The sequence below is a fragment of the Stylophora pistillata genome, chromosome 1 (genome assembly GCF_964205215.1).
Source record: "Stylophora pistillata chromosome 1, jaStyPist1.2, whole genome shotgun sequence".
NCBI lineage: Eukaryota > Metazoa > Cnidaria > Anthozoa > Scleractinia > Pocilloporidae > Stylophora > Stylophora pistillata.
In genome coordinates, this window is record NC_142519.1 from 42,484,113 (window position 1) to 42,511,165 (window position 27,053).

Consider the following 27,053-nt stretch of genomic DNA (forward strand, 5'->3'; position numbering starts at 1 on the left):
AATAGATTTTTTTGCTGTGAAATAATTTGAAATACAGTCATGTACGATGGAAAGGTAAAAGTTGACACTCATATCAAAAAAATTTTCCCGATACGGTTCAAATGAAGTAGTTGCACATATAACGAGGATAAATCCCGATACGGTGCACATATCAAACTGTTTCCCCACTGCGATGGACATTTGTTTTTGTCGGTTCCAGCCTGGCGCGGCCGCTAACCCAGATGCCCTCCTAGGCAAATTTTCAAAATGGCGGACAAGCCAAAGAGAGAGATCAGAGAACCAAAGCGATTCTGCAACGAATACTCAGCATACACCACTGTTAAAAAGGTCATTTCACAGAGAAAATATAAAAAATTGTATGATACTGAAGTCACGGAGGTTGACAAACCCAACAAGAGACTGAAAATTCACTACATTGGCTACAGTACACGCTTCGATGAGTGCAGACCCTTCGGGGTTCTGTCCTCGTGTACCGGTTCACAAGAGCCAATACAAAAGACCAAACAACACACAATAGCTAACCGATAACTCCTAAACAAAGAAAGAACAATGGTAATTCCCTTGTGAACCGGTACATCAGGACAGAACCCCCTTCGGGGACGGTGAAGCATCTGAATATTTTCCTTCGAAATTGTATAGATTAGTAGGCTGCAACAAAAATTTATTGGACGACGTTTAGGGTAAAAATAGCAATCTAACCTGAAAATAAATGTATTTATTCCGACTCTTTCGGAAAATAACTTTACAAATCTTACTTGTTTATCGCGTAAGTAAACGATGGTGAAGCGCTTTCCGAGCTACCCGATTCTTCTCCCACTGCTTTCACGTTTATAAAACAGGAAACGAGCAAAAGGAGGAAGGTGTGGCTGTTTTGACTAGCCATTTGACGAGGTTCAATCTGCTCCTTGTTCGACAATTTACATATCAAAACAAAGAAAATTTGTTCCTCTCTTTGATTTTGGCGGTACATTTTCAGTTTGCGCTTGCGTACGAGAGAAATCGCCCAAGACTCCTTGCTCGGTCTCGTTTTGACCACGAACGCCTTCTTAATTTTGACGGACCCGCTCGGGAAAAGGTGGAAATGACGAGGGAAAAACTTTACTTTGTAGTACGAAAATACACAAAATGGAAAGCCATGATATTATAGTTCAATTTTTCGGTGGTACATTGTTAACTTTTTATACAGAGAGTCGGTAAGATGATATCATATCCAAAAATCGCACTCGATTTGAGTGGGCCGATGAAGTGGGCGTGGTCACGAAATTCAGTAAGAGACTATTTATACCCCGTGAGTTTGATATGTGAAGTCGTTGCACATATAATAAGGATATCACTTATTTATTACATCGCTCGCAGCACCCGTGGGCAAGATAGAACGAATCCTGCGCTCTGATTGGCTACCCGAGCGGGAAAGATGGGCCAATCTTGCTCGCTCGAGGTTGCCTGCTTTGATCCCGCGTAAGAAAAAAAATGCGCGGAGCGGACTTACAAAGTTTGTGACTATTATACAATGTGGGCGATGAAATCGCAAAAAGCGGGAGAGCACAGTCCAAAAAAAAATTATAGATGAGCCCTGAGGGTTTATTGTGCTAAAAACACAGTTTGCTTTCTTTCCCGGCTCTCGAAATGATTATTATTAAAGCGAAATCTCTTTGTTTTATAGTAAACTCTTTATAAACAGAGCTTGTTCAGGCCTCGATCTTTTTTCGCGTTTTCATGTACCAAGACGCAGAAAAAGAGCTCGGCCAATATCCAGCTATCTTGACCGAGCAAGTTTGGTAATGACACATATTTATAGGACTTGGAAGCTTATTCTAGTTTGGGGCATTTTTCCTTTAAACAGCTTTACTGGAACTTTGACTCGTTCTATTCTCTTACCTGTATATCACTTCATTCTCTAATTAAATCATTGTTAGGGACTTGTCCTACAATCAGTTGCAGTCTTTGCCTCAAGGGATACTTCGCAGTAATACCAAGATGAAAGAACTGTAAGTAAAACTGATTGTAAAATTAAGAAAAAAGTTACGAGTCCAAAATAAATTTTTGATGATGGCGGTCCTTAACCACTTGAAAAGATCACTTGTTGCTGCTTCGACTTGAGCCGCTGAAATAATTGATGATGAAATTGATGATCAGATAAAATAATTGAATAAAGTGTTATTTACTGTTAGCTCTCAGAATGTGGTCAGCTGTCCAACTAATAATTAGTCGCAAACGAAAGGTCTATCAGTCTACGTCTGAGATATATTTTGTTCAATGAGTCAATCTGCTGCATATTAACAATTTCTGATCACTGTTAAGGTTTTCAGGGGCCTTCATGAAAACATGTTTTTAATTGTTAGTTTACTCTGTATTTCAATAAATACTCTAAGGGATTTGTCAAACAACAAAATTCAGCGTCTGCCCGTGGATGTTTTTGGCAACCTTACTGAGATGAAAAGGCTGTAAGTGGCACTCAGTACAGACTCCACTGTAAAGCAACCTATAATGTATAGTTTTTCATAGAGCTTTAAGTAGCCCAGGGCACTATGACCATTCTAAAAGCAAAACTTCGCAGATTTAAATTTGGTGGCTATCACAAGAAAATCATCAAGTAAATTAAACTGAGAAGTGATATCATGATTGGGAAAAGGCTCATGTTATCAGTGGACGCGCAAATGGCATCTTTTTCCTAAATTCTCAAGATCAGGAGTAAACAGTTTGTATACTCAGCTAGGACGCGTAAAGATTTGTAAGTTCTCAAAACAATGCAACCAATTGGGTTTTATTTCGATAAATTGAAGTCTTCTTTTTTCGAACAGAACAAGTAAAACTTTTCAAGAATCTCAAATGCCAATTAAGTTGCCTTCTTTTTCATTTTACATATTTCTTACAGCTTTCTCTCCAGTAACAAACTTCAGCGCTTGCCAAGCTTCAAAAATCTTACCGCGATAAAAACATTGTAAGTGATTAACGATTGTTAATAAAACCAGGTTAAATCACGTAACTTGTTTAATGAGCAATTACACGGGGAAGTGTTGGCAAAAGCCTGATGATAAGCTTACCTACGGACTATTTCTCTGGCATCTTCTTATGACATATTATAAGTCTTTTTAATGATGTTAACTGAATAAAACGCGAAAAATATACACTCACATTGGGAACAGATGTCGTCTACTAAGAATAATCAAGGGCAAATGTGAAAGGTGATAGAACACAATGTAATACAACACATCCTAAACAATACTTTAATAACACCCTTCCCTTGGGGCTTTGCGGCAACACTATGGTAGTAACGATGACTGATGATTAGTGATTATCCCAAATCAAACTTTTCTGAGAGTAGAGATTAAAATATTTTAGTGGCTATTAAAACACTGTCAATCTATCTTGAGTTAACTTGGGATTTCAATGAAAACAATGGATCTAAAAAGTCCAGTTTCAAACTAAAAGTTTTCTGGCAGCTTTTCCGCATGTTCCAGAAAAGGGTTGCTTAAAAGCATAGAATTCTGGGTGCTGTGATTAGGAATATGAGCTCTATTTACTAGATCGATTGCAAAAGTAAGTGGGCTCGCGTCCGATCATGTATTTAAATGTTACAATAGCGTTACCAAGGTATATACATTGTTTAACCGATAGCCAGCATAGTTCTTTCGTTAGAGGCATGGCTTGATAGAACTTACTTGTTCTTGTCACAATACACGCGGCAACGTTTTGGTCCGAATACATTTTTGGTATGTTTTTTCAGGAAGTGTTGGAGGACGCTGAAGGGAATTAAAACAGTTTGGTAGATACCAAAGCACTAATTCACTTTTGAAGGAGGTTTCGCCAAAATAAATGCATGTTTAACACGACTGACTCTAATAACTGATAAACCAGTTTCTATAATACGAGAGAGGTTTCGGGACAGAAACAGTCTCGAGGTCCTTGACAAATAATGCTGGATCAAGGTTACTAATTAAAAGAGTCTTTAAGTTTCTTAATCAGCTGCTTGCTACCAAAGACCATTAAAGTCAACAAATACCTCTCCCTATCTAAGACTCTATAGCTATACCGAGCGCCTTGTGCATTTTATTGTTTAGATACATGCATAACAACAGTCTCGTAGCCCTGTCACCTGATCAGTTCCAAGGCCTCTCCAATCTGAGCGACCTGTAAGTAAACATTTCATGGAAACCACACCTGACAGGGCAAGGAGCTAGTATTGACCATGTTAATATCTAAGCATCTGTGATTGATAAACATTTGCTCACCTAATTGCTTAGCTCCCTTTATTTACTCTTGGTTTGAGAACTTCCAACTGAAAAAAAAAACGGAGGAGTAACTCTCGAAAGTACAGTCAGGAGCCCATCAACCTGGGTGATGGGCTCCTGGTACAGTTTATTTAATATTTTTGCAGAGGTACAGAGGGTCAGCGGGGCGAATAGACTCCCCTTTCCTCCTTCCACCACTTTTGCTTAAAGGTTTTCAACAACAATCAAGGTCGTGCTCTTTGACTGGATAAACCTCAGAAAGCTCGGCAGAATTCTAAACAAGATGCCATGTCATCCAAAAGACCAACTGCTACCCCGAAGTTCTCTAGAAAAAGACAGAAAAAGAATAGAATTAAGGATGTAATAACTCTTTCCCTTACCCAAAAGGATTCAAAATGTTTTCAAAATCGGAAAGTTTCTGAAGATATTTCGGGAGAAAGTATTGAAGAATCAATAGAGATGGCGTAAGTTTATGAAAATAAGTGTTTACTTCTAATTTGTTTTACACCTCTGATAATAATGATTTTTCTTCTTTGTTGTTCAAGGGCTGTTTATGAAAACAAAATTGACTACCTGCCGTGTGGAGTTTTTGAAGGCATGAAAAACATGATGTCTATGTAAGTATCTGTTTTTCAATCTTTCCTCTAATTAACGGTAGCGAGGTACCAGAAAATCAATAAAGGTCTCGGAAAGATGGAGTCGTCGGAACCGTAGGAATTTCCGTTATCTGAAACGAATTCGGCTCAGTAAAATCAAGAGGCTCGCAAACGTCCACACCAAAAACGTGGACGATCTTCCACCCCTGAGGACTAGTCATATCGTATGAATAAAACCATTTGTGATTGGAAGACGAAGTATTTACGAGGCAGAAGTGAAATCCGGCTGAATAAGAGAGCTTTTAAAGTATTAGAAAGAACCACCAGAGGACAAAGCAGACAAAACCTCGGGACACTCCAGGTCTTTTAACCACCAAAACCAAGGTGGTCCTTCCAGATTCAAACTCTGAGTGTTCAAAGACACATACCATGCAAACCACACGAGGAAGACATGAGGCAATACTCATGGGGATATTCAAATCAAGCGGACAGTCATGGATAAACGTTTGTGAATATATGAGTCATATATTTGAACTGTGGTTAAAGAACGAGTACGAGAGCGATCTTCGCAGCAACGAACACTAGGTAAGAGAAGATGTTACCAGAAATCAGAAAAATTCACAAATCTACGGCAACAGTCAAAATATCGAATTGGCTCATATTCTAGTATTAGGTAGGCCTATAGGTAAAACAAACCAAGACTTATATAGTTTGTTGAAAAATTCTTTTGTTTTCGAGAAAATTAATAAAACTCAATTTGCGCATAGTTAGCGTCGTTCGAAGGTAAAATTTAGCCCAGTTTTGGAGGCCTTGCTTCTACTCGTAAAAGCAGTGAAAAACTTACTTATTCACAGACTATTAGGACAATGTCTCCCCTAAGTTTTCACAAAAAAGTAGAATCACCATTTCAATGTGAAATAAAATACAGATTTTTCTATTTACTTAAGTGCAGTGTGAAAAGTAGGGTAGCTTCAAAAAACTATTTTTATATGTGTTAGGTGAAATAAACGTTTAATATTTGAAACAAGAGAAGTAGAAATGATAAACTTACCGTTTGTAGAGTTGTTTTTCTGGGGTTTTTGTGCTGCTATGCATACGAGGGCTTTTTAAATTCATAGAAATTTCGCTCTTAAGCGAAATCGGTGACATAAAAGATGACACTGACTTTGTTTATCATTTGCAGTCATGATCAGTGCTAATAATGAATGCTTGAATGATAAAAATAACGTCCTCAAAGTATTTGCAATAAAGAAGTTGTTTTTGTTTTCTCCGAAAGCATTCGTTTTGTAGAAATGAGTGGACATGGTTTTCACTGCGTGACTTGTGTGTCACGCAATTCTCAGATCTATATTCCTATTACGCAAGGGGTTTGAAATTTCTTAAATCGAAAAGTTGCAGGAAATTTTTATCTGAAATCCAAATAGAAGGAATGAGATATGAGAAAGCTTCTTCGCTTTTTGCCTGGAAATATTGACTGGCACTTTGTGTTTGGTATTTTCCCCTCGATTCCACCCAAGACCAAGTCTTGAGCGATGAATTGGGCATATTGTTTATGTATCAGCATCGTTGGGTCATTGGAAAACAGCTGCTGGACTCAATATCAAGTCATACTCGGTGAACACACCAGTGAATGAAAAATGAGCCAAATGGTCTGCTATTTCCTTGTCACACGACAGTAAAGGTACTATTCGCCTAGCCCCTTTTCTGTCTTTTGGATTGTAGGCACAATCATCCACAGCAAGAGATTCAAATGAACAAAAAATTTCCATTCAAAATATTTAAACTCGGTTGTTTACTTGTTACGCGCTAAGTTTATCAGATGTTATTATATGGCTGTGTCTCACAAGGACTGGGAACTACCGAATTCACGAATTTGATTGGCTGAAATCAATATTGAAAGCGGTCTAGATTTTCCCATCTAGATCGGCATCTGGCCGGTCTAAAAATAAAAGGTACAAAGCATATAAAAAATTGGCATATAAGACACAGCCATATAATAAACATCTTATTAACCGAGCAAGGTCGGTCTGTATGGGAGAATCTTGACCTCGGTCGCTGGTGCACACCTCACTGGGTTCGGTCTGTACTGGCGACCTCGGTCAAGATTCTCCCATACAGTTCTCCCGCTCGGTTAATAAGAACTAAAAATGAACCGTGACGTTACGTTTTATTGCTGATTGCTTATAAGTAGTAACAAGTTAAAAAAATATGAATTTTTATCAGAACACAAAACCTCTCATTCCTTCTATTTGGATTTCACACAAAAAATTTCCTGCAACTTTTGGATTTAAGAAATTTAAAACCACTTGCGTAATAGGAATATAGATCTGACAATTGCGTAACATAAGTCACGCAGTGACAACCATTGTCCACTCTTTCCTACAAAATAAATGCTCTCGGAGAGAAAAAAAACAACTTCTCTCATACTGCAAGTACTTTGAATACGATATTTATATCATTCCAGCCTTCATTATTACCACTGACTGCAAATGATAAACAAAGTCTGTCTGTTCTTCTATGTCGCCGGCTTCGCCGAAGAGCGAAATTTCTATGAATTTAAAGCTCTCGTGTCCATAGCAGCCTAAAATCACCAGAAAAATATCTCTACAAACGGTGAGTTTATCATTTCTACCTCTATTGTTTCAAATATTAAACTTTTATTTCACTTAGAACATATAAAAATAATTTTTTGAAGCTACCCTACTAGTAGTGTAGGGGGCCTGTTTGGGTAAAACCGCACGGCCTGGGTCCGAGTGTCTCAGCCGAGGATAATATATTCACGTTGCATTGGTGTACGAGGGGTTTGATTAGGGTTAGGGTTAGGTGAATAAAGGGGTATTATTAGGGTTTGAATGTGGCGTAGATGTACGAGGGTTTTTAGGGTTAAATTTCGTGAGTAGGGTTTCAGGTTTAAAAAGTAACGGTACAAAAAAGTACAAAGACAACAAAAGAATCCAAGATTGCGGTGGAATTAACTATGGTTTATTTATTCACACTGCACGATATTTGAGTTGTAAATAGGTAACATAAGCTAGAAAAGCTGTCATCATGTCCTTGTATAATTGATGGAAAATAGAATGTTCTCCCACGTTAGAATCATAACTTTCAATCTCGTCAATGTATTTAGTCACTTGTCTGCGTATTTCACAAAGATCTTGCGTGGTAGCTTTTTCTTTGACGACGGCAAATAATTCGTCTAGGATGGTTCCGGCCCACTGGGGATTCTGTTCAATCTCTTCGCCCAAACAGTTGTTTTTCATATGACATGGTGTTTGAAATGAATGTAGCAGGAAGAGGTTATACATAAACGTAAAAAATGTCACTCTGATTGACAAGCTGTCATAAAACATAGCGTATATAAAGTTATCGTTTCGTACTCACAATAGAGTATCACAAACTCGAGAGAAAACAATACCTGTCAATCATTTGCGAGGTAGGGAGAACAAATGCTGTCAATCATATGAAGGATGCAATAAAATTAATATTCTGCCGTTAGAAAGATTTGAATTTTATTGAATATAATTATACCCACGCCGCGTCCCCACGTGAGGACGCTATAATTTTCCTACGTAGCTAGCAGAGTTTCTAGCATCAGTACAGAAGTTGATTCCTCCAGCTAGAAGAAGCAATCAGTAGAAGAAACCAGAAGACTAGCAAGAAGAAGTGAAAGTCATGGACAACAATAACGTAAGTACATGTGATGCACGATCTTGTATAGAAGAATGGTCTATTCTTTTAACACATCCTCTGAGAATTGGAAGTGTGCATGTTATTAGGTATGTTATTATGTTATTGCGTATACATAATCAATGTTGTTGTTGTTGTTAAATTATATACCGTTATTCACTAATTACCGGCGCGCGTGCATAATCATTATTGATAAATTATATGTCGTTATTCACTTTATCGGCGCGTGTACATATGAATAATATGAAAGTGCCTTTTTACTGAGACATCACAAACGCATGCGATGATGGGATTCCGCACCGAAAAACAGGAAATGTATGCAGAGAAACTTAACAAAACAACGCTCTCACCTTACGACGAGAAGCGATTTTTCTTGGGAGAGTTTGGAATCGATACACGCACTTATGGACATTACTTGAATGCATTAGAATGATAGAAACTCAACTCGTGATAGACTTTGCTTTTAACTACATTTGATGAACATGCGATGCGTATGATTTGTCAATGAGATTCGTTCGCTTGAGTTGCCTGTAAATAGCGCCATAATATGAATAAAAGCTTTTCAATTTATTTTCTGTTTATTTTAAAAGCGTGAGCGGGTGTATGCATTTACCTCCTTTTCATTAGGACATGTCAAATATCCCTAAAAGACTTTGAGCGATTTTTCTTTTGGTTTGAACAGCGTTTATTCACTCCGCATCGGTATATTTTTTATTCCCATCATGGAAGTTAAGTGGATAGAAGCATCCTGCATTTAGATGAAGAAATATAGGAAATACAACTTAAAATAAATGAGCATCAACATCGAAAACCGAAATGGAATGAGAATTTACTCATACCCAAGAGTGAAGGCTTATTATTATCCATTCAACGATGGATTTTAAAATAAGAATACTCTATGGATAACGTATGCTTGATCACATTGGAAGCGGTGGAGTCTAAAACTCTATCTTCTATCAAATGTTTGGGGCGACTCACTAATATCCCAGTCTTTACATTCTTCCCTCAAACACTCCGACTTACAAGAACTATGCTAGGCATGTTAGATTGGTTAAGTTTTAATTGGATGTCTACAAAATTAGAAGCGTCGAATACGGAATTTTAAGTGACGCTCACTTTCACAACTACTAGCGAACAGGAATGGACTCCTTTCTCATTGTAATAAATGCAGGTCCGTGACACCAGGAAATTTCATGTTTGAAATTATTTTATTAAAATTACTTTACATGATACAGCATTTCTACTATTCACTCAGTGTTTTTTACATTCTGCGTTTCTACTTGTGCATAGAGTTGTGCGTATTTCTTCTGTAATTCCTCCAATTCGAGTTTCACTCGTGATAAGAGAGTGAATTTCATAGGTTTACGCTGTAGTAGCAATGTATGCTTCGCATGGTTTCTCTCGTCTGTCATGGACTGATATTTGTTCAGATCATCCGCTAGTTGAGTTTCAATCTCTTGTATCGCCGACATAACACCACGGTTTCCAAATCGTGGCATGCCTTTTTTACTATGTTCTGACCCTTCACTGTTCTCATATTAGGAATTGGAACGGCTTTTAATCTTCTAGGAAACGTTCCTATTTCTACATGCGATTTTTTACTGTACAAACTTCAATTTTAATATTAGTTGTTAGTTATTTTAATTTCTAATCAATTAGGTTTTGATACTATGTATTAGGTTTTTTACATTCTTAATCTGAGAGGCGCGTACGTATTTTGAACGAACTCTATGAACTCCTTGACGCTACGTGGGTAAATAAAGTATTGATTGATTGATTGATTGAATTCTTTCAGATTCTGCTCATTATATTTAATGCGAGCTGTTATAGCCATCAGCTTCTGTCGATACTCTTTGAGAGTGAAAGTCAGACGTGTCGACGCTATGAAATGAAGTGTTGAAAAGATAAAAGCTAAGCTAAGAAGATTAGTTTATATAATTTTTCTTTTGTTTTTCTTATAGATGGGTGGAGAGAATTCTATAAGATTTGTTGTTATGCTTAAGTACGTTTCGTTTATCACGAGTTTTTAATAAGAAAAGATTATAAAAGCTATAGCATTTCAAGGAAATACTGGAAGCAAGTCGTGGCTGGAATTAGCCTTAAATGATTCGTTAGTGAAAGTGGAATACCGTAGAATAGCCGAGTCTAATTTGTACGAGGTAATGTTTAAACAGTTGGAGCCTGAGCAACTGGATGCAAGACATTTAACATTTGAAATGATCTATCCGTTTTATAGGGGGAATGAAGGATATTATGGACGCGAGGAAAACATGGAAAACCTCTTTTGTGAAAGTGGTGACTACATCGCGGGAGCATAGATATGTGACATACGTGTGCGCATTTGATCCAAAGCAGTTTTCATACGACAAAATGAATGAGATTTATAACGGCCTTAGAGGAGAAAGTGACGATGAAGTAGAACTTGGATGATGGATTGCTTGTACAGTTGTCATTCTTGGAAACGAAAGCTTTCCCTTGAGACAAGAATACATGAAGGATGTATGCGGCTTTATACTAAGAAAAATTAGATAAGAAACTGAGCTTTGTTTCTCTTAAGACTGTCATCGAACGCTTCATAGAGCATTGAATGCTAATGTCATCTTTTATTTATTTTTGTACAATTTAATGACACATATCATTTACAATGACACTACATAGTCGCACTATTTAAACTCTCGGCTACCAATTTCTTTATCGCCGCGTTTACTACCTGCCAGGCTCGCCTTACATTGTACGAGTCATTGGAAATTTTAAAAGATCGTGTGCTCTACTACGACACCGATTCGGCAGTGTACAAGTGGAAACCTGGAGAGTCAGAGATTGCCTTGGGGGATTATTTGGGGAATATGACAAACGAGCTAGATGAGGGAGACTACATCGTGGAGTTCATTTCGGCGGGAGCCAAGAATTATGGCTATATCACGGCCAAAGGAAAGTTCTGCGTAAAAGTGAAAGGTTTCCTACTAAATGTGCGTGGCATGGCCCAGTTAAATTAGGAAGTGATAAAGCAAAACATCCTGGATGAGATTCAGCATCCCTTGGACGAGGCAAGAAAGACAGAGATTATCAATCCTGTGCATTTTGTCCGAGATCCAGTAGAAAAGAAAATTAGAACAGAGACTCAAATAAAATCGTATAGACTAGTTTTTGACAAGAGGGTAATGGATAATGGTACATTTAGGTCGTTACCCTATGGATACATTAGATTAGATGATGAAGACATGGAATTTAACAACTTTTTAGCATTTTAAACATGTTCCAATACCTAAGATGAGAACAGTGGAGGGTCCGAACATAGTAAGAAAGGCATGCCACGATTTGGAAACCGTGGTGTTATGTCAGGCGATACAAGAGATTGAAACTCAACTAGCGGATGATCTGAGCAAATATCAGTCCATGACAGACGAGAGAAACCATGCGAAGCATACATTGCTACTACAGCGTAAACCTATGAAATTCACTCTATTATCACGAGTGAAACTCGAATTGGAGGAATTACAGAAGAAATACGCACAACTCTATGCACAACTAGAAACGCAGAATGTAAAAAACACTGAGTGAATAGTGGAAATGCTGTATCATGTAAAGTAATTTTAATAAAATAATTTCAAACATGAAATTTCCTGGTGTCACGGACCTGCATTTATTACAATGAGAAAGGAGTCCATTCCTGTTCGCTAGTAGTTGTGAAAGTGAGCGTCACTTAAAATTCCGTATTCGACGCTTCTTATTTTGTAGACATCCAATTAAAACTTAACCAATCTAACATGCCTAGCATAGTTCTTGTAAGTCGGAGTGTTTGAGGGAAGAATGTAAAGACTGGGATATTAGTGAGTCGCCCCAAACATTTGATAGAAGATAGAGTTTTAGACTCCACCGCTTCCAATGTGATCATGCATACGTTATCCATAGAGTATTCTTATTTTAAAATCCATCGTTGAATGGATAATAATAAGCCTTCACTCTTGGGTATGAGTAAATTCTCATTCCATTTCGGTTTTCGATGTTGATGCTCATTTATTTTAAGTTGTATTTCCTATATTTCTTCATCTAAATGCAGGATGCCTCTATCCACTTAACTTCCATGATGGGAATAAAAAATATACCGATGCGGAGTGAATAAACGCTGTTCAAACCAAAAGAAAAATCGCTCAAAGTCTTTTAGGGATATTTTTGACATGTCCTAATGAAAAGGAGGTAAATGCATACACCCGCTCACGCTTTTAAAATAAACAGAAAATAAATTGAAAAGCTTTTATTCATATTATGGCGCTATTTACAGGCAACTCAAGCGAACGAATCTCATTGACAAATCATACGCATCGCATGTTCATCAAATGTAGTTAAAAGCAAAGTCTATCACGAGTTGAGTTTCTATCATTCTAATGCATTCAAGTAATGTCCATAAGTGCGTGTATCGATTCCAAACTCTCCCAAGAAAAATCGCTTCTCGTCGTAAGGTGAGAGCGTTGTTTTGTTAAGTTTCTCTGTATACATTTCCTGTTTTTCGGTGCGGAATCCCATCATCGCATGCGTTTGTGATGTCTCAGTAAAAAGGCACTTTCATATTATTCATATGTACACGCGCCGATAAAGTGAATAACGACATATAATTTATCAATAATGATTATGCACGCGCGCCGGTAATTAGTGAATAACGGTATATAATTTAACAACAACAACAACATTGATTATGTATACGCAATAACATAATAACATACCTAATAACATGCACACTTCCAATTCTCAGAGGATGTGTTAAAAGAATAGACCATTCTTCTATACAAGATCGTGCATCATATGTACTTACGTTATTGTTGTCCATGACTTTCACTTCTTCTTGCTAGTCTTCTGGTTTCTTCTACTGATTGCTTCTTCTAGCTGGAGGAATCAACTTCTGTACTGATGCTAGAAACTCTGCTAGTTACGTAGGAAAATTATAGCGTCCTCACGTGGGGACGCGGCGTGGGTATAATTATATTCAATAAAATTCAAATCTTTCTAACGGCAGAATATTAATTTTATTGCATCCTTCATATGATTGACAGCATTTGTTCTCCCTACCTCGCAAATGATTGACAGGTATTGTTTTCTCTCGAGTTTGTGATACTCTATTGTGAGTACGAAACGATAACTTTATATACGCTATGTTTTATGACAGCTTGTCAATCAGAGTGACATTTTTTACGTTTATGTATAACCTCTTCCTACATTTCTACATTCATTTCAAACACCATGTCATATGAAAAACAACTGTTTGGGCGAAGAGATTGAACAGAATCCCCAGTGGGCCGGAACCATCCTAGACGAATTATTTGCCGTCGTCAAAGAAAAAGCCACCACGCAAGATCTTTGTGAAATACGCAGACAAGTGACTAAATACATTGACGAGATTGAAAGTTATGATTCTAGCGTGGGAGAACATTCTATTTTCCATCAATTATACAAGGACATGATGACAGCTTTTCTAGCTTATGTTACCTATTTACAACTCAAATATCGTGCAGTGTGAATAAATAAACCATAGTTAATTCCACCGCAATCTTGGATTCTTTTGTTGTCTTTGTACTTTTTTGTACCGTTACTTTTTAAACCTGAAACCCTACTCACGAAATTTAACCCTAAAAACCCTCGTACATCTACGCCACATTCAAACCCTAATAATACCCCTTTATTCACCTAACCCTAAACCCTAACCCTAATCAAACCCCTCGTACACCAATGCAGCGTGAATATATTATCCTCAGCCGAGACACTCGGACCCAGGCCGTGCGGTTTTACCCATAGAGGCCCCCTACACTACTCCTACTTTTCACACTGCACTTAAGTAAATAGATAGAAAAATCCGTATTATATTTCAAATTGAAATATTGATTCTACTTTTTGTGAAAACATAGGTGAGACATTGTTCTAAGAGTCTCTGGAATAAGTACGTTTTTCACTGCTTTTACTAGTACAAACAAGGCCTCCAAAATGGGCTAAATTCGACCTTAGAACGACGCTAATTATGCGTATATTGAGTTTTATCAATTTCTCAAGAACAAAGAGTTTTTCAAAAAACTATATATGTCTTGATAAAATTGGTAATATCAACTAAGTAGAAATTGTAAATTGGCCACTGTAAAGAGTTAAAAAGCTGACATATCGAGAGTTGGCCCTTCGTTAGCCCTTATCCCTTTATATATGTCTTGGTTTGTTTTACCTATAGGCCTACCTAACACTAGAATATGAGCCAATTCGATTTTTTGACTGTTGTCTGTGAATGTTTGACTCTTCGTGACAACCTCTGTTAAGCAGTAGTGAAAATGACGACTGAAAAAAAGCTCAGGCCTGTACTGGATTCCAACTCATGACCTCTGGGATACCGGACTGCACTGGTTAACTGATATCGCAATTGTCACGGGTTCGAATCCCGTACAGGCCTGAATTTTTTTCAGGCCTCATTTTCCCTATCGCTTATGTAGTGTTCGTCACAGCGAAGATAGCTGTCATACTCAGCAATGGATAAGTTGCAATTTAAATGCGACTTGTATAAAAAATTATCTTTGGAAAAGTTTCCGTAATTTGAACGTAATATTAAGTTGGTCATCAAGCAATAATTGCACAGTGAAGGTCATGAAAATACTTACCTGATGTTATTGTACGACTTCATGGGCTCATGCACAATGAGGTTCTCTTTAATGCTTGTTAATTGACGCTTTACGCTTTTAATTACTTTATCGTTCTGCAGGAGCTTTTATTCCAATAAGTTCCGCACAGTGACCAACGAACAATTCAAAGATGTCGCCCCAACTATTCGATTCTTGTGAGTTTGACTAAACTGATAATATTTCAGGTGTGTTCAAACTACACGAAGAGTTTTTTCAAGTTCACATGAGACAGAGATTGTCAGACTGAGTGCAACTTGCACGTGCTGAAAATTCTCGGATTAGCGCCCATGGGTGTAAGATTTCTAATGAGAATTGGGGACGGGAAAAAGGAAAAGAGAGAGCCAAAAAACCGCAAGTGGTCTAAACATAGGGTAATGATGATGATATTATCATGAAATAGCGGGCAAAGTTTAACTGAATTACCTGAATTTTCTTTAATTTGCAGGTACTTCCATTACAACGAAATGCGAGAACTCCCAGTGGAATTTTTTTCCAACATGAAGAATCTAATAACTGCGTAAGTCAAGTGGAATATTCACGATGGTAGAAGTGGAACAATTGAAAAATTTCACTTGTCTGAAGACAATTATGCTACTCGTATAATGTTACAACCACTCATTCATTTTCCTACCAGTACAGAACCTGTGACGAATGAGATTTCCGCTTTTTCTCTTTTTTTATTCATTTCAACTCTTTTTATGAACCGTAGGACTGTGGACACCAACCTGATGTGTTGCCATTTGACGAAGGAGGACGCAGATTGCGACTTTGCTTATGTCGACAGCTTTGCAAGTTGTGAAACGATGTTCAAAGATCGAGCTCCTAGGATTTGTCTCTGGGTTGTAGGAATTATGACACTGGTTGGTGCTGTGTTTGTGATCGTGTGGCGGTTGGTGTTTAAAGAAACAAAGGAGAAAAACAAGATACAGGCTATCATGTTGATAAATTTGGCCTGGTCTGATGGACTGATGGGTGTGTACCTGATCATTATAGGTGTGATGGATGCCATTTGGGCAGGGCAGTATTTCTTGCATGACTATTATTGGCGTTCAAGTTTGCCATGTCAGATGACAGGTTCCCTTTCCGTATTGTCAAGCGAGGTGTCTTTGATGCTCATCTGCTTGCTCTCTGCCGACCGGCTTAAAAATATTCTGTACCCCTACAGCGGAAAGTCCCTTACAATTAAGGTTACGCACCTCCTGTGCGGCTTCATCTGGATTGTTGGCGGTATAATTGCGTTTATTCCCACGGTGGGCTTCGATTACTTTGGTAGTCGCCAAAAGGGTCATCATTTTTATGGCAGATCAGTTGTATGTCTCCCATTGCAGCTTTCTGCTGATAAGCCCTCAGGCTGGGAGTACTCTGTTGCCATGTTTGTTGGTCTAAACTTTTCCCTTGTGTTTTTCGTCATTGTGGCTTACTCAATGATAATCTTTAAGTCCTGCGCATCAAACCGGCGCCTGGCTAAGCAAGGAACCGAAAGAGAGAGGAAAATGAAAGCCAAGCAGAGGGCAGCCGATCTGAGGAGGGAGGCCTCGCTCGCCAAAAGAGTGTTCTTCATCGTTCTTACCGACTGTGTCTGCTGGCTGCCTATCGTGGTGATTGGAGTGAGGTCTCTCCTGGAAAAGTTCTTCCGTGTACGTGGTGACCTGGCAGTTTGGATCGCAGTCTTTGTTCTACCGGTTAACTCTGCCATCAATCCCATTCTCTACACCTTTTCTACCCCACAGGTACACGAGGTCATTATTTGAACGGTTGAAAAATATATCTTCGGCGATTAAGTTTAATTTTGCCTTTTCTATATTCATTCGCATTCGAGGGGAAATCAAAGACTCGAAGGTTTAATATGGGGAGTGGGGAGAAAGCAATGTGTACTGATTACAACTGCGTGTTTTTTGTTTTTTTTTTTTTCGATGTATTAAGGTTCGAGGTGTCATCAATGCCAAACTCCGACCGTTGTGGGATTATCTGATAGCAAAACTCGGCCGAAATCAAAATGAAGGTAACCTTTAACAATTTTAACTAATCTTTCGTCATTTTTTATAGTGTTATTCCCCGTTCTTTCATTTTTTGTTTCTGTTTCATGTTATAAAGCTACGTATAAAACAGTTCTAAGAACAGATATCCCGCGTGTTTATAAATCAAATTGACACATAAGTCAAGTGAATAAGAAATAGACAGGTATCTATATTTAATAACAAGCTTGTTTATTTCATGTTAACACTTAGTTAGACTCAGTCTCATTGAAAAATATGACTACCTCATGAGTGAACAATATGTTTGTTGCTGACGTTTTTGTCGCTTGTGTTATTATTTTGTGCCAGCTAAAGACCAGGGAATGGAAATGAGAGTTATCGAAGAAGGTACGCACTCAATTCACTTATCCACAGACTGCAACAAATTTGAGAATGCAACATCTGGCAGTCAAAAACCAAGAACAGAACAGAATGATCAAAGAACAATGAGGAATTTATGTAGCTGAAAAAGTTCCAGCTGACGTTTTTTTCCAAATTTTTTATATTCTAACGAAGGTGTAAAAAGAAATTTAACCTTTAGCTTGAAGTTTACAATCATCCATATTTTGAAACACTTTAATGACTGCAATTTTCCGTTGTACATGTATAGTAAGTTTGAATCTAATTTAATTGATTCTTGGTATGATCTAGAGAAGAAAATATCCATAGACAAAGTCACCATTGACAATATCTCTATTTTTATTACAAAAACAAATAGATTCCATATTACCGTGGGTTTATTCTGAAATTGCTCACTGAAAAATGGGCTTCGAACATTACAGACACTCCGTTGCGCCCCGTATATCATCGTTGAACAGACGCATAGCAACATAGAATTTACTTGTTTGTTCGACAGTTAAAATTCTAGAAATAATGGTTTTGATAAGGTATTAAGAGCAAATGTGGCCAAGAATCGCACACTTTCGCAATATCGTGGCAACAGCCAAAAAATCGATTCGGCTCATATTCTCAAGTTGGGTAGGCCTTACAGTGAAAGAAAGAACTGCCTACTTCGTTTGGCTGAATATCAATTTATTTTCGAGAAAATCGATAATAACTGAATTCCACCAAACGCCGCTTTAGAAGCTCAACATTTTTAGACGAATCTCGGAACGTCGCGCCACGATGAAAAGTACCAAATCTTGTAAAACAACATCAAAACATATATTGACAGCAATTTGAGTAGTTGTTGATTGTTTTGTATACACAAACTAATTGAGTTTATCCGACCTTCATCTAATTTGATTAAAAATTGATCAAGAGTAACCCGTTATTTAACTATGTGCTAAACAAAATTATCCACTGAAAATCTGGCTTTTGGAAGGTGAAGTGTAGTTCTTTTCAATCTTCGAAGGAGTTTTTGGGGAAATGTTTCAGTGCGATTTCATTAAATTTTAAAATTGGATGAAATGCGTTGATTTGACAGTGCCGTCAGTTAGTGGAAAATGTATACATACACACGCAAACCCGATTGTTTCGCATTTCACCACAGTTTTTTCAACATAATATTCATTCATCCTTCATGTTGCTGTATCACAATAGAGTATTGCAGTTCTGAAATTGTTGCATCGCTCTCACAATAGTGATATAACTCGGAAGAATAGTCAACACCTCCTGATAACGATCGTTTACGGGGTTTCTCTATACCCAATTCGTTGAAAAGGAGGCTGTAATTACTTCAAGAGATCATTGTTTAGATATAAGTCTTCAACCGAACCGCGAACCAAGCGGAATGTTGCCGAAATGCACTTTACCGCTTTTAGAGAGACTGCCTCTCAATGATGTTTAGAACAAGGGAGACGTGCTGAAATGGACACCTGGCTGTGTTCAAACGCTAGTCTGAACAAAATCTCGTTCCTCTGAATTTCTGATCTGGATGAGTTTACGGAGAGTTATCTAGTTATTTTAAGTAATATTTGCCATTTTGACCCCAATTTATGTGAAAACCAACCTGAAGTAACTCAGTTGGCTAGGAATTACTTTTTACTTCCTTTTCTATAACGTTCCTCTATGTATCAAAGAAACTTATTATTAAGAACTCGTGGAAACCTAGAGAAAAAGTATTTGTAACGTAGAACTCTTCTGTTTTGGCCCCCTTAAATCATGAGCATGGTGGTATTTATCCTCTGTTCATCCATCCGTTTGTTCACTTAGGTTCTGCTGAGTTAATTGCTCAGCTTCAGCAGATGCAACTCGATGCAAGCAAAGCCAATAACAAGACAGACCTAAATACTGAGTTGAAGAAAATTGCTTCAGACAAGGGCTTCAGAATCGTCGACAATGAAGGATCAGGAGATTGCATGTTCTCTGCTTTGTCAGACCAACTGGAAATTGCTATGAGAATCAAAATCAAGCATGACGAATTAAGGCAATTATTGGTCCAATACCTCAGAAAAAACCCTAAATTAGTAAGTTGATGTCTTGCACTCTGTGTTCACCACTGTTACTTTAGGAGCACCATAAAGGCTGGATCCACATGTGGGCCAACTGGTCAACACATCACTACTCGTTCTGTAGGGGATAATAAGGATCATAAATACCTTGAAATCATCGTTTAGTATAAACACACCGCGCGCTCCTTGGTAATTGATTGGCAAGTACCATTCACCGTATTCTGGTATAGACGTAGATTATTTTCTACATAAGCGTCGGTGAAAGTGGTGGATAATTAACTTGCCTCTTTGCCTCGGAAGATACTCACCCCTATTCACCATTTATTTTGGAGAATAACTGTTCAATACTTCTGGATTGCTCGTAAAAAAAAAAAAACGCTGTGTTGTTCAAGTGTGTTTTTTTATAGACCATGTCCGGGTCACGGATGAATTCAAACCTCCTTGATAAAATGAAAGGGCTCTGTCTTGTGGAGAAAGCGGCCAACCCGAGGTTTTTTAAAAGTACTTCACACTTGAATCTCCCCCAGAAGGGACAATCCTAATTGGATAACCTTGACTCTGGGTAAGGTGGACATTAGATATTCGATGTTTCGCAGGGCAAATTCAGGAGTTGAGACTGCTAAATCCAATGCAGATCCTTGTGATCATTACTCTGATATGTTATTATCCGTTCTTACTGTTGTTTAGTATCTGTTATTTTCTCATTCGATGACTCCTTCCAACGTTCTCAACCTGGTCCATTGTACCATTAACTTTACACTCCAAGTTTCGTTCTCTCTTTTTTGCTTTTCTCACAGCCGAATGGAACAGATCTGTTTCACTTCGTCCATGGACATCAATCATGGGCTGATTACTTAACGTACATGGAGCAAGATGGCGCATGGGGTGACCATGTTATTCTATGTGCCGCAGCAAACTGCTACAAAACTTGCATTCGTGTGGTCAGCAGCCTTAACGCTTCTCACGATGTTATCTTACGGCCACAGTGCCCTGTTGACAAAGGCAGGACACTTGTGTTGGGACACGTCCCTGAAGCACACTATGTCAGCCTTTACTCCACACAAGGTACAATTCTTTACATTACACCCAGTAAATGAGGTGTGAGTTTATAATGATATTTTGTGTAATTATCTACATCATCAAGGAGGGAGGGGGTGGCTCTATCACTCTCTGGTATAAGCCGCCGTCAAATGATCACTGTCAATATGACGTCACATACCAACAATGGAAGCGCTAGCCTCGCTAAGTTTGCTCAGTAGAGCTTGAGGACAGCTAACAAAGAAAATGCCATTACAGGCTCCTAGCGGGTTATTATTGACTAATTTTCAGTGAGTGTACAAGCTTCGTTATTTCTATTGTGAATTCAACAATGTACTGTCTTGTGAAAATGTTCGTTTGTAATTTCGTCAAAGAGAACTCGGGACTAGACCGGCTGACCGCCATATTTACTTCCGAGCGTGTCAAAACAAACCAAAACGTACGCCGTTTTTTCTGTAGGCTTTGAACAAATCGGCATCATAAGAGGAGGTTTTATTCCTTATTTATTTAGGTTCGTACCTACTGCTATTTGGGGCGAATCTAATGAGTCATTTTTCTCCTCACTCCTTTTAAGTTTGAAGTTGTTGTATTACATAGTGGTGAGCCACGATTACATACTTATCTTGTCTCCTAGTGTTGTAAAGACCTTGATATGAACCAAAGATTCTAGTTAATAAGCTTGCTGGCTTCTAATTATCTTTCTGCTTGTGGCTCTTTAATTTAAAACGCTCTCGCTACTCCTGTGATTAATTTTTCCGGGCTTGTATTGTAAACTGCTATTATGGCCAGAGTGTTGACTTGTGTCCTTTTTAGGGGCAAATGTGGCCAAAGATTGAACAGGTTCGAAATGTGGCAACAGCCGAAAAATCGATTTGGCTCACTTTTTCAAGTCAGGTGGGCCTTACAGTGAAACAAAGCACTGCATACTTCGTTTGGCTGAATATCGATTTATCTTCGAGAAAATCGATAATAACTGAATTCCGCCGAAATGCCGCTTTAGAAGCTCAAAATTTTACACGAACCTCGCGTGACCAATTTAAAAGACTTGGACCGATGAAAGGTACCAAATCTTGAAAAACACTCAAATTTAAGTTCTTGATTGTTTGTAGACACAATCTAATTTTTATTATTATGAATACTTTTAAAAACCAGGAAAGATTTATTACTCGACGTTTCGGGGTCATCGTGACTCCATTATCAAGAGACTAGTTTAAAAACATGCAAATAAGGAAAGGTACAAGAATAGCATAAATTAGACTGAACGGCTTAAACAAACACCTTGGCGCGGATGGAATCCGTTTGCACGTTCAGTGTTGGCTTACGCATGCGAATATACAACATTTCATTAACAAGGCAATCAAATTTGCCGTTACATTTCGTGATGACGTTGAATTGCTCGATCAAGCGTTCAGGCATTTCACTATTGTGCTGGAGGTGGTAGTGTTTGTAGATAGAGGATGATTTCCTTGTGTGCCCTTCTACGCGCTCGTGTAAGTGACCACGAGTATAGCCCACATACCCTGCATCACACAGGTTACATTTAAATTCATAAACGACACATTGTTGGTTAACAATAGGGGGCTTAATTTCGTGTTGCTTAAGCTGTTGATCGAGCTTAGGGCTAACGAACACTGGTTGGACAGTCACGCTTAACTTCGAGCTTAGACTGTTCAGTTGTTGTTTAACATGATTAGCTGACGACTGGTCCTTGAAGGGTAACACTAATCTCACAGTCTCCGATGGTACGTCTGGTGGTGGACAGGGTTCTGCAGATGAAATCCTTCTCTCAACGAACCGCTTGATTGTAGTTTCAACCAGTGGCTTTGGGTATTTCAAGTTATGAAAAACCCCTCTAAGGCGGTCACATTCCTCGGAGAAGAAAGACCAGTTAGAAGATAATCGATAAGCGCGATCCACCATGGTGTTAACTAGGCTGCGCTTGTACTTAATGTCAACATGACTCTGGAAATGCAGAAGGAGACCCGTGTTGGTTCTTTTGATGTAGACCTTACTCTCAATCTTTGGTGCACGGTTAAGCAGTTCAGTTCCTAGAAAGGGAAGGGATCCTTCCCGTTCGACTTCCATGGTAAACTGGAGGGAGGGATGGGTAGAGTTAAGGGTGTCTAGAAACTGGCCAGCGGTCACCCTATCAGGCATTACGGTCAGGGTGTCATCGACGTACCTCCGGTAATAGCGCGGAAGTTGACCGTGTCGTTCGAGGTTTTCCTCAATCGAGCACATGAAGACGTTAGCCAGCAACGGTCCAAGGGGAGAACCCATAGCGACTCCATCTGTCTGTTCATATAAAGCACCGTCAAACTGGAAAAGCTGGTTTTTCGTAGCTGCTCGGAGGAGGTCGATTAGGTCCGCTTTAGAGATGTTCAAGCTGGAGACCTCCTAAGTATTACCAGAGGACGACCTCCTAAGTATTACCACCCTCTCCTTCAGAAAGAAAGGGAGTTGGAAACTCTCGTTCGAAAGATTCTACCGAAATCCATTGCTGACGCTCTCCGCCCGAAAGGGTCCAGACTCGCACACTTGTATGGCTTGCCGAAGACACATAAAGAACAGTTGGCCGTGCGGCCAATACTCTCTGCTACTAACACCTACAATTACTCGCTAGCGAAATGGCTTGACGACAAATTGAAACCCCTGTCGTGCAACCAATATACAGTGACAGACACATTCCGCTTTGCTGATGAAGTACGAGGCTTCGAGATCAGGAACGGCGAAATTTTAGTTTCCTATGACGTCATCTCATTGTTTACAAATGTACCATTGGAGGAAACAATACAGATCTTAGCTGAAAAAGCCTTTGCCCAGGATTGGTTCAACGAGACGCACAGCTTGAACATCTCTAAAGCGGACCTAATCGACCTCCTCCGAGCAGCTACGAAAAACCAGCTTTTCCAGTTTGACGGTGCTTTATATGAACAGACAGATGGAGTCGCTATGGGTTCTCCCCTTGGACCGTTGCTGGCTAACGTCTTCATGTGCTCGATTGAGGAAAACCTCGAACGACACGGTCAACTTCCGCGCTATTACCGGAGGTACGTCGATGACACCCTGACCGTAATGCCTGATAGGGTGACCGCTGGCCAGTTTCTAGACACCCTTAACTCTACCCATCCCTCCCTCCAGTTTACCATGGAAGTCGAACGGGAAGGATCCCTTCCCTTTCTAGGAACTGAACTGCTTAACCGTGCACCAAAGATTGAGAGTAAGGTCTACATCAAAAGAACCAACACGGGTCTCCTTCTGCATTTCCAGAGTCATGTTGACATTAAGTACAAGCGCAGCCTAGTTAACACCATGGTGGATCGCGCTTATCGATTATCTTCTAACTGGTCTTTCTTCTCCGAGGAATGTGACCGCCTTAGAGGGGTTTTTCATAACTTGAAATACCCAAAGCCACTGGTTGAAACTACAATCAAGCGGTTCGTTGAGAGAAGGATTTCATCTGCAGAACCCTGTCCACCACCAGACGTACCATCGGAGACTGTGAGATTAGTGTTACCCTTCAAGGACCAGTCGTCAGCTAATCATGTTAAACAACAACTGAACAGTCTAAGCTCGAAGTTAAGCGTGACTGTCCAACCAGTGTTCGTTAGCCCTAAGCTCGATCAACAGCTTAAGCAACACGAAATTAAGCCCCCTATTGTTAACCAACAATGTGTCGTTTATGAATTTAAATGTAACCTGTGTGATGCAGGGTATGTGGGCTATACTCGTGGTCACTTACACGAGCGCGTAGAAGGGCACACAAGGAAATCATCCTCTATCTACAAACACTACCACCTCCAGCACAATAGTGAAATGCCTGAACGCTTGATCGAGCAATTCAACGTCATCACGAAATGTAACGGCAAATTTGATTGCCTTGTTAATGAAATGTTGTATATTCGCATGCGTAAGCCAACACTGAACGTGCAAACGGATTCCATCCGCGCCAAGGTGTTTGTTTAAGCCGTTCAGTCTAATTTATGCTATTCTTGTACCTTTCCTTATTTGCATGTTTTTAAACTAGTCTCTTGATAATGGAGTCACGATGACCCCGAAACGTCGAGTAATAAATCTTTCCTGGTTTTTTCTACGCCTTTGCTTTAGCAAATCCCTGCTGATCAAATGAATACTTTTCATCATTATTTATTAAGTTACATGTATCATCGTGGAAAAGAAAAACTTTTATTCACTATAATCTCTAAAAGTATATACAAAAATTATGATAAACTGCTTAAAAATCGAAAAAAATGCGTGAAAATGTCTAGTAAAAATTTAAGTAAAGCTCATGGATACACACTTCGTTTAATAACAATATTAATTCAAGATTATTTACAAAAAACATAATTAATAAAACTAGTATACAAAAACTACATAAACAGAGTAATCGACTGAAAATCTGGCTTTTGGAAGGCAAAGAGTAGTTCTTTCAAACAATCATTATCAGGAGACTTCCTTATAAGTTATATCGCTACTTTGAGAGCGATCGATGCAAAACTTCCAGGATTGCAATCCTCTATTGTGATACATCAACAGGGAGGGTAAGAAGATATTCTGTTGAAAAAGGTGTAGTTTTGATGTAAAATGCGAAACAACCGTGTTTGCGTGTGGATATGTACATTTTCTGCTAACTGATGGCACCGTCAACAAACCACGCCGAATCATATCCCCAAAAATTCCTTCGGAGATCGAACAGAACTACATTTCGCCTTCCAAAAGCCAGATTCTCAGTCGATTATTTTGTTTAGCACATAGTTTAATCAGTAACGGGCTACTTTTGACCTATTTTTGATCTAGCTACAAGATGATCGGATAAATTCAATTAGACTGTGTATATAAACAATCAAGAATTGCTCAAATTGCTGTCAACCTATGTTGAATGTTGTTTTTCAAGATTTGGTACTTTTCACTGGTCCAAGTGACTGTTTTCAATTTGTGGCGCGACTCTCCAAGATTCGTGTGAAATTTTGATATTCAAAAGCGGCATTTTGGCGGAACTCAGCTATTATCGATTTTCTCGAAAATGGGTCGATATTCAGCCAAACGAAGTATGCAGTGATTTATTTCTCATTGAGACCTACCCAACTTTTAAATATGGGCGAAATTTATTTTTCAGCTGTTGCCACCAAATGTGTGACCATTGGTAACATTTACTCTTAAAGAGAAAAGAGATATTCGGAAAGAGCAAAAGCGGAACGCAAATGACTAGGGATGGAGAAGTTACACGATACGGTTACCAAATGCAAAACGCGCAACGTGGCTTATTCAACAAATCTGGCGATCTAGCGAACTAAAGCCACGAGAGAGAGCACTTTGTAGTCTTATTCCCTTTTTGTGTTTTCTTTATCGAACACAGTACAAAATCTAGAAGAAATGGGGAGCGCTGTTGATAGTGAGAACGAGTTCCAGGAAGAACGGGTAGAGAGGGAACAACATGCAGGATCAGGCGAAGAAAACGAGGAACCCCCTGATCCCCAGCAAGTTGGGCCTGAACAAGACGAAGAACCAAAACAAGGCCAAGACGAATCTACTGAACAGCAGCAAGTTGAAAGAGAAGACGAAGAACCAAATCAAGGCCAAAACGAAACCAGTAAACAGGAGCAAGTTGAATCAAAACGAGACGAAGCACCAAACGATGAGCACAAAGAACCTAGCACAAACCTGGAGGTTGGACCTGGTCATTTAAAGGGAAACAAAGAAGTTAGTAAAAAGCAGCCAGTAGACCAAGAGCTGAAAGAAGAACATGAAAAACCTAAGCGTGAGCAAGATGAAACTGTTGAAGAAAAGCCAAAAGGGGAAGGCCAAGAATCCAAACAGCAGCGCACTTGGAAAGAAGAGGAAAAAGAACTGAAAGTCGACCATGGGCTAGAGGTTGGTTCTAAAAAAGACGAGAAGTCGAAAAGAAATAAAAAAGAAAGTGAACAGCAACAAGAAGAAAATGAACAAGATGAACAAGAGCAAGAAGAGAAACATGAAGAAACCGAAAATCGGCAAGTTGATTCTAATCAAGAATGGCGAGAAAAGGACCACAAAGGTCCAAAACAGGTAGAAATTGAACAAGAGAAACCAAGAGGAGTGTCTGAGGAAGTAAATCAAGTTCAACTGCAGGACAAAAAACAGCAGTCAAAACGAGATAACGAGGACTCCCGACATCGGGGTGAAGAGTCTATGCAAGATGAATCACCACGACACCAACAGACTATGGACGAAGGTATGTTTTACCCGGCCTCCGTTTCCGCTAATTTCTAAAGCTTTGGGGGAATTAATTTTTCGTTCATCACGTTAGGTGGAAGAAAAACTTCTTCGTTATTCCAAAACTTATTGTTATTTCTTTTTTAAGGTAACAATGTATAACTGAAATGTCTTGATAATTGGTTACTTTTATTCAACAGAGCAAGACGAAGAAGATGATATGGTGCTGGACACACGTTTGTAACGGGTA

The 27,053-nt window shown here is 38.9% G+C and overlaps 2 protein-coding genes, 1 long non-coding RNA gene and 1 pseudogene across 3 annotated transcripts; 3 read left to right on the forward strand and 1 right to left on the reverse strand.

Moving 5' to 3' along the window:
• LOC148742625 (uncharacterized) overlaps nucleotides 1–24,697 on the forward strand; it is a 120,140-nt pseudogene extending 95,443 nt beyond the window's left edge.
• LOC148742627 (uncharacterized) lies at nucleotides 7,647–11,165 on the forward strand. The gene is made up of 2 exons (XR_016000332.1): nucleotides 7,647–8,515; nucleotides 10,752–11,165. It is a non-coding gene; the product is annotated as an uncharacterized LOC148742627 (long non-coding RNA).
• LOC148742628 (G protein-coupled receptor GRL101-like) lies at nucleotides 15,592–19,738 on the forward strand. Its single transcript, XM_088738229.1, has 6 exons — nucleotides 15,592–15,682; nucleotides 15,875–16,895; nucleotides 17,089–17,167; nucleotides 17,490–17,528; nucleotides 19,335–19,548; nucleotides 19,633–19,738. Exons 1-6 carry the CDS (start codon nucleotides 15,630–15,632, stop codon nucleotides 19,736–19,738), a joined length of 1,512 nt encoding a protein of 503 aa, XP_088594355.1. The 5' UTR covers nucleotides 15,592–15,629.
• LOC148742629 (uncharacterized) lies at nucleotides 21,752–22,992 on the reverse strand. The gene has a single exon (XM_088757837.1). The coding sequence runs from the start codon at nucleotides 22,889–22,891 to the stop codon at nucleotides 21,878–21,880; it is 1,014 nt and encodes a 337-aa protein (XP_088613963.1). The 5' UTR covers nucleotides 22,892–22,992; the 3' UTR covers nucleotides 21,752–21,877.
• Nucleotides 24,698–27,053: the final 2,356 nt, after the last annotated feature.